This window comes from Bubalus kerabau, chromosome 23 (assembly GCF_029407905.1).
Source record: "Bubalus kerabau isolate K-KA32 ecotype Philippines breed swamp buffalo chromosome 23, PCC_UOA_SB_1v2, whole genome shotgun sequence".
NCBI classification, from domain to species: Eukaryota; Metazoa; Chordata; class Mammalia; order Artiodactyla; family Bovidae; genus Bubalus; species Bubalus kerabau.
Window position 1 is genome coordinate 26,863,156 of NC_073646.1, and position 8,109 is coordinate 26,871,264.

Genomic DNA, 8,109 nt, shown 5'->3' on the forward strand with positions numbered 1-8,109 from the left:
AAATCCTGACCCCAATCTTTATTAACTAGGCAAGCCTTGTGCATGTAATTTAGTGTTTCTGCCTCAGTTTCCTCATCTGTGAAATAAGGTTGTTCATGAAGGTAAAATGAGTTAATATACATAAACATATATACACATGTAATAAATATAAAATACTTTTATACAGTCTTGGCACATAAGAGCTCAATAACCTTGTGAGGTGATTGGAAAGACTAAATGCGTTCATTGATGTCAGACTATAGTAGACGCTCAGTAAATAACAGTGATGGGTCTTCTCTGTGGCTAAGACTCTGTGCTCCCAAAGCAGAGGACCAGAGTTTGAGCCCTGGTCAGTGAACTAAGATCCTACATGCCATGGACAACTAAGCCCATGTGCCACAACTAAAGAGAGCCATGTGCTGCAACAACCGAACCCTCTAGAGCCCATGCTCTGCAACAGGTGAAGCCCGTGCTCCGCAATGAAGAGCCTACACAGCAGGGGGAAAAAATGCCAAAGCTAAAGAGCCCACATGCCGCATCCAAGGTTGCAGATCCAGATTGCTGCAACTAAGACCCACCACAGCCAATACCATAAAATAAGAAGTGGAAGTGATGACTGCCAATTCCTGGATTGCTTCCTCTTCAGTTGGCGCCCCTCGTACGACTGTTGAATGAACCATGGTTGAATGCCTGAATGGCGGGAATGGCAGGCAAGTAAGGGAGATGAGTGCAAGCCAAGTCATGGGCGTAAAGGCCCTGTGGTCCCCAAGACACAGTTCTCGCTGGATTCCAGAGGGGCTAGGAGCACAAGCGTTTGCATCTTCCCTTCCCCTCTCCCACAAGGGCACTATGTCCCAGGATTGGAAGAGCTCACTGAGTTTCGGCTTCCCAGGTGGCTCAGTGATAAAGAATCTGCCTGCCAATGCAGGAGACACAGGAGACATGTGTCCAATCCCTGGGTCGGGAAGATCCCCTGGAGGAGAAAAATGGCCACCTACTTCAATATTCTTGCCTGGGAAATCCCATGAATGGAGGAGCCTGGCGGGCTACAGTCCATGGGGTTGCAAATAGTCAGGCATGACTGAGCGACTGAGCACACAAACACACACAGTTTATTTGGGGAGTGCAAAGGGGGCTGAAGTTTCACTTGTACACACACACACACACACACACAGAGTTATGCGAATCCAAAGGGTGACATAACATCGCTCCAGAGGTTCACGATGTCTTCTTGGGGTCCCAGATTTCAAAGTCGGGTGAGGACCTCAGGGCCCTGAGGAGGCCCAGGCTATGCAGAAGAAAGGGTGATGGGGAACGGGTCCAGCAGCCAGCACCCCACTTCCATCCCTTTTCATCTCCCTCCTTTCGCATCCTCTGGAGGGCAGTTCCCAGCTCACCTGAAAGGAGTCACCTAGTGCTCCACCCTATTCGAGCCCCTCCTCCCCATGCTGGTTCTGGTCCATCGGGATTATCCATGTTCTCATAAGAGTCTGCATCTGGTCAGAACCAGGAAGAAGTAAGGTGGAAGTAGAGCCTGAAGTCAGCCGGGAGGGAGGAAGTCTCAGAGGACCACAGGAGGTGGCAGGAGATGCACCCACCTTCCTCATGATTGGCACCAGGCTGGGCTCGAACAAAGCGGAGCTGGGGAGCTGCATACAGGATTCCTCTCATATCCTCATATGATTGGGACCCTGTGTGGGCAGGGCACAGAGAGTTGGAGACCTAGGAGCCATCCTGGGGACTTGGGGAAGGGAAGTGCAGCCTAAGATATGGAGGGGGGTCTTAGGGACTTGAGCAATATTGTGCTAGTAAGTTAGCACCAGGTTCTGGGACCTTGTTCATTGTAAGGTTTGGTCACATGTGGGTTAGATTACATTCATGGTCAGAGAAAAAGTCAAGAACAGAACTGGAAGGAGTCAGAGTCAGAGTTGTCAGGAGGTTGTAGAGAGAGCTTGGGTCAAAGCTGAGGTCTGCACTGGGGCTGGGGCAAGCTGGAGGTCAAAGTCCAGGCTGGAAGTGCACTGAGACTGGGGCTGCTGTTGATAGTGAGGGATGGGGATGGATACTGGGGGTCAGGATAGGCCGTGGGGTCAGTGCTGAAGTTAGGGTTAGGAGTCCAGTCTAAGGTCAGGATTGGGCCTGGGTTGGGGGTCAGAGCCAAGGTCAAGGTGGGGCCTGATTTCAGAGCCAAGACCACATCAACCCAATCTGGGCAAGACAGGCAGGTCCCAAGCACTTCTCACCAAGGGAGGTTGCCTCCCTGCTGGGGTCCCAGGCTGATCCATGGGGGCTCAGCAAGTCTGGAGAAGGAAGAGGGAAGTAATTTCTGGCTTTTGGGTCACACACACACCCACCCACCCCACAGGAACGTGACCATCCTCACACACACCTGTTGTCCTGGTGACGGTAGGGGCCAGTTCTTCATCTTCATTCTCATAAGACTCAGCTCCTGCAGGAAAAAGAGAAATCCAGGGACCACTCCGCCCTGTAGGGGATTCCCAGCCCCGTGGATTCTCCCGAGTCTCCGAGGCCCCACGAGGTCCCCAGATTACCGTTAGAGAAGGAGTCTTCATCCTGAGGATCCAAGCTCCCTTCCTCAGGGTTCTCATAGCCGCTGCCATCTGGTGGGAAAGGAGGGGCATCCAACGACGGCCCACAGCCCACGGCCCGAGGAGGTGAGGATGGGGGAGGGCAGTCTTACCCTGGGAGAGTTGGTCCTGCCCAAGGTTGGAGTCGTTCTCGTAAAACTCGGAGCCCTCTTCACTGTCCGGCTCCTCGTAGGCCTCCCCTTCCTCTTCTTCTGGGCCTGGGGTTCGGGGATGGAGGTGGGAACCGGGTCACGGGCCCCCTCCTCTAGGCCCCAGTCCACTGTTCCTACCCCAGACCGCTCCGACACCTCTCAAGTGAGTAATCACCACCCCCATCAATCACCAGGTCCTGGCGGGCTCCGGGACCCCGCGGCTCTGGCCTCCTGGACGTCGCTGCGTGGGTTTCCGTAGGACGGCGCGGCGGCTCCGAGGCCCGCAGCCCACCGCAGGGCGCGTCCTGGCGGGTGAGAAGAGATGGAGGCGGTCAGGGGTACGGGCAGAGGATGCTTCCAGGCCCTGCTGGAGGACTCCGCGTCTTGGTACCCAGCCTTGAGCCAGGGCAGAGGCGGGACCTAAATATAGAGGCGAGGTTCTGCTCTCGCAACCAGACAGGGTCTCGAGTCCTGGGGGGCGGGGATATGAGTTCTGAGGGCGGGCCTTAGTCCTGGGGGCGGGTCTCAGATGTGGGTGGTCTCAGCGTCGCGGGGGCGGGCTCTTCCCTGAGGGCGACGCTCCAGGCTCGGGAAGACTTGGAGCTCAGGAGATTGGAGGAAAATGGGTGGGATGCCCGCTCTGGGTCAGGTACCTACCCGTGCCAGAGTGGGGCATGGAGAGGGAAAGCATGTTTCCGTACTGGCTGTTGGCCCCGTTTCCCGGGGGAGGCGTCACTTTGAAGAACCTGGGGGAGGAAAAGGGAGTTGCACTTGAGGCGAGGCCTCAAGATTCAGGCTAGGGCTTTCCTGGTGGCTCAGTGGTAAAGAATACGCCTGCCAATGCAGGAGACACGGGTTCGATCCCTGATCCTGGAAGATCACACATGCCGCAGAGCGACTGAGCCTGGGCGCCACAACTATGGAGTCTGAGTCCACGCGCTGCAACTACTGAAGCTCGCTCACCCTAGAGCCAGTGCTCCACAACGAGAAGCCACCGCAAGGAGAAGCCCGGGCACCACAACTAGAGAGGAGCGGCCACTCTCCGCAGCTAGAAAAAAGCCCGCAAAGCAACGAAGACCCAGCACAGCCAAAAATAAATAAATAGAACTATTTTTTAAAAAGATTCAGGTAAACCCTTAGAGGTTAAAATGTGGTCACTTGTTGAAACTTCCCTGGTGGTCCGGTGGCTAAGACGTGCTCCCAGTGCAGTTATTGGGGAACTAGATCCCACATGTTGTAACCAAGAGTATGCATGCCACAACTAAAGATTCCGCATGCAGCAGGGAAATCAAAGATCCTGCATGCCTGAACTAAGACCCACTGAAGAAAAAAAAAAATTGTGATCACTTGTTATTAGTTAGCACCTCTCTTCTGACATAGTGAAGCGACTTAGCAGCAGCTTCTGACATAGCCTACAGAGGGATCTGTGATCATCCAAGGAGGACTTGACAGAGGAGGTAGCTTTGGTGCTGGTCTTTGAAGGCTGGGCAGCATTTCAACCATAGAGATGGAGAAAAGACAGCATGAGCAGAGGAAACTGAGAGCAAAGCATAAAGTGAAAGTGTAGGAGTGAGAGCCTGGAGGGCACTGGAATAATTACCTTCTATTGGGATCTGTCATTCGCTTTCTTTTCCTCCTCAGGATCAGGGCTGATGGGAGTTAAGGGGAATGATCAGAAGAAAAACTGGAGAGTGAAGATTTGGGAGATGCTGGGGAGATAACTTGGAGGAGAAGGGAGTTCAAATTTCAAAGGGCTCAGGTAGTTTGGGGAGGGTAGGAAAGGAGGGAGGGCGGGATTCTAAGGTCTGTTGGGGAGGTGTGGGAGGAAAAATGGTTGTCAGACTGACCAGAGTGGGCTCTCTTGAGGAAGGAGGGATAAAGCTTGGGAAGACAAACATGACTCACCTCTTCGAAGAGAAAGAAAACCCACCAGGGAAGTCAGGCAGAAGATGAGATAAATTAAAGTCACAACAGGGACTTTCCAGACACCAGTCTCCAGCAGCCAATGCCATACTGGTAGGGGGAAGGAGCTATGAGATGAAGACCCCAGGCTGGCATCTTGCTTTTCAGCCTCAGTTCCTCAAAGCGCCATAAGTCTGAGAGACCCTGGCCAGATATAGATCCTCAACATCCCAAGCTACACGGAGGGCTCGCCTCCCTCCCTCTGAGGACCCAGAACCTCGTACAGGGCCTGGAGCGGCATCTATTAAGCAAACTGTTGACAAACTATGACTATCAGCAGATGCTATGTTAGGATTTAGAGGAGCAAGATGATCAGCTTCCTGCTGCAGCTAAGAACAGCTATGGTCAGTGTGAAGGGCAGAGTGGGGTTCACAAGGTTAGATGAGGGATGTGGCCATGTGCTGAGGTTAAATTAGCAGGGAAAATTCAGGTTGAGTATGAGAGTTGTGGTTGCAGTCGCACAGTAGGATTGAATGAAGGGAGACAGAATGGGCAGAACATCATGACCAATTTAATGGACGGGTAAGAAAAAAGGAAGGATGCCCAGGTTCCTGGCTTGGGCCTGTGGGCAGGTGTCCTTCACTTACGCAGGGCCACCCAGAAGACTATTGAGTTTGATTGTGTAAAGGTTGAGCTTGCAGTGTCCATGGGATATCAAATGGCAATTCCAGGTGTTGGCTGGGTGTGGGATGTGATGGAGCCTGAAACTGAGTCACAAGGCATGGTGGCCTAAAGAGGCATGGGGGTAAAGGAAGTCAAACAGGATGCAGGAGTGTAGACAGACATAAGAAGAGGGCTCAGGGCTTCAACAGTGAGGTGTGAGGGAGGGAGGAAGACTCCCCCAAAGTTTATGGGAAGAAATAACCAGTGGTAGGAGAAGATGGGGGAAAGTGGGTGTCTCGGAAGCAAGGGAGGAAAAGAGTTGGGGTCGGTGTTCAGTGTAGAGGTTGGAGTTTGGGATGATTAGGCTGGTACTAGGTCTCAGGTCAAGGGGCCAAGGTTGCCTGGCATCCAGTTCTTCCCTCTCCTCAGCCAGCCCTCCCTGCCCCAGCCACTCAGATGAGCCACAGTTGGGAGAAACTCACCTGACTGGGCAGTGACCTTCAGCTGCATCTGGGTGGTCTTGTTGCCGTGGTTACAACGATAGATGTCAGCATCTTGAGCTGTAGCTTTGGGCAGTAACAGAACCACCTTTCCCCCAAGGGTGCCCATGACCCACATCTCTCTGAGCTGGGCATGTTCGCTGACGTATAGGCTCAGCAATTTGACCTCAGGCTTCATGGGATACTTGTGGATCCAGGAGACGGAGCCTCTGACCAGGGAGGTACGGGAGGCCCCACAGGACAGCAAGAGTGTGGAGCCCGGGGCCACAGTGAGGTCTGGGGCAGGGAGAGCCACGGCTAAGAAGGCGTAATCCTTGGGGTGGGGGGTCCTCCTCCCCTGCAGATCATCCAGTTCCCAGTCACCTTCCCCGCTCTTCCTGGCACCCCCCATCACCTTACCACGGTTGTCGCTCTGGTTCAATGTGCTGTTAGGTGGAGCACAGGGCAGGTCTGCGTGTGAGATCTCCTTAAAGTGGTCCGTGCCCCACACATTCAGCTGGGACTTTGTGGGGTGACCAGAAGAGGACCTGGGGCCCTTCGAGGTTTTGTTCCTCAGGTCACAGCTTGGGTCATTGAGGTCTGAAGCATTCCACCGGAACAGTTTCCCTGGGAAGATACCCAGAACCAGAATACAGAGACCAGAATACAGAGACATCCAGGAGAGGAAGAGAGATACAGAGACCCAGAAAGGCAGATGCAAAGACCCAGAGAGAGACAGAGAAAGAGCGACTCAGAGAAAAGAGTGAAAGACACAGAGCCACACGGCGCTGACGTCATAAAGCCACAGGGGGTTTAGAAGCCACCTAAAACTAGCTCCCAGCTTGTCTCTCGGCCCCTCCGGCCCCTCCCTCCGGATTCATTTCAGCCGCTGGACCTCCTCCATCTCTGGTGGGCCTCCCTCTTCTCACTCAGCCCTCCCTGCCCCAGCCCGGACCTCACCGCTGCCCTGCACGCTGACCGTCCAGCCGGGCTGCCAGCCCTGCTCAGAAGGCGGGCTTGGCTGGCACAAGTAGAAGCCCCCCATATGTTTGGAGACATTGAAGAGGAACAGCAGGGTTCCCTGGGGCTCCTTCAGGGTGCCCAGAGGCCCCACATGGATGCCCAGGCCTGGTAACCCTAGGCTCAACTTTAAGAAGGGTGTTTCTTGGGAGCCCCGAAACCAGGCCAGTTGTTCAGGGGGACCAGCCGAGGAACCTTCGAGGCATGGCAGCACAGCATCGCCTCCCTCTGTGGAGAGAGAGAGAGGGACAGGGTGGGGTGGCAGGGTGGAAGCGGGCAGAAAGGAACCCCCAGCCCCCTTCACTCCTCACACTGGGTGAGGAACCCCCAATCCCTACAGCAGGGAGTGGATGAGTCCTCAGAGTCCTTCCAATCCTCCCCTGGATTTTACAGATAACAAAATGGAGGCTCAGAGAGGGTAAGTGACTCAGCCAAGGGCACCCAGCCGGAACCCAGATTTCCAGCCCTTCCATCCACCTCTGCCCTCCGGACATACCTTTAGCCTCCACTAGGCGTGGATCCTCGGGCCTGACTCCTACAGGGGTAAGGAAGAGGAGGAGGAAGAGGAGAGGAGGTGGCATGGTGGCCAGACTCCCCGGGGCGCCCAGCTTCGCCGCGCGGGGGATGCTGGGGCAGGCGGGGACCCGGTGGGCACTGAACCATGGGCGTCTGTGGAGGCGGGCGGACAGTACCCCCGGAGAGGAAGGGGAGGTCACGCCTCAGGCCCAGTCTCCATGCACCCCTCCAGAACCACAAAACTCGCCTCCTCCCTGCTACCCTGTTTTATTTTCATCTCAGCACTTAACCACCATGTGAATGACCTTGTCTGTGTATTTCCTTATTTGATCACTTTCTGTCCCCCACCCCTCTAGAATGTAAGTCTCTTGTGGCAGAGATTGTCTGGTTCAGACTGTACACACGGTGCCCCAGAACAGGGCTTGGCACGCTGTAGTTGCCCAAGGAATATTTGTTGAATGAGTGGGTTCAGACTCCTTCCTTCTCCCCCTCCTCCCTCCTTCAACCTCAGGCTCTGAATTCATTTCCTTTCACACACACACACAACCCCCTTCATTCATTCAACCGACATCTCTTGGGTCTTCTTCCACCTCCATACAATCAGCCCATCACACATAAGGTGGGATCCGGCAGACCTGAGTTTGAATCCTCTGCCTCTGCCGCTTGGCTAAATGTCTTCATCTTTCTGAGCCTGAGCGTCATTCTTTTTATCAACTGGGGATAATAATAGTACTATCCAAATATTGTTTGTGGAGATTAAACCGGATGATATACATACAGCATTTGTAGCCCAGCAGAGCACACAGCAAG

General features: G+C 54.2%; 1 protein-coding gene across 1 annotated transcript; it reads right to left on the minus strand.

The window, feature by feature from the left end:
• Positions 1 to 1,076: 1,076 nt before the first annotated feature.
• Positions 1,077 to 6,439, minus strand: CD19 (CD19 molecule). Its single transcript, XM_055561871.1, has 13 exons — positions 6,184 to 6,439; positions 5,767 to 6,060; positions 4,625 to 4,732; positions 4,320 to 4,368; positions 3,377 to 3,465; positions 2,911 to 3,024; positions 2,681 to 2,785; positions 2,532 to 2,600; positions 2,369 to 2,428; positions 2,223 to 2,279; positions 1,578 to 1,670; positions 1,377 to 1,475; positions 1,077 to 1,267 (listed from the first exon to the last, which is right to left on the minus strand). The coding sequence occupies exons 1-12, from the start codon at positions 6,437 to 6,439 to the stop codon at positions 1,387 to 1,389; spliced, it is 1,383 nt and encodes a 460-aa protein (XP_055417846.1). The 3' UTR covers positions 1,077 to 1,267; positions 1,377 to 1,386.
• Between the last annotated feature and the right edge of the window lie 1,670 nt (positions 6,440 to 8,109).

Coding starts and splice junctions, on each gene's coding strand:
- CD19 (XM_055561871.1), bottom strand. CDS start 6,439: ATGTCTCTGTATTCTGGTCTCTGTATTCTGGTTCTGGGTATCTTCCCA. Junction 2,786..2,910: donor CCGGAGCCCGCCAGGACCTG/GTGATTGATGGG, acceptor CCCGAACCCCAG/GCCCAGAAGAAGAGGAAGGG. Junction 1,476..1,577: donor TGGTGCCAATCATGAGGAAG/GTGGGTGCATCT, acceptor GGTTCTGACCAG/ATGCAGACTCTTATGAGAAC.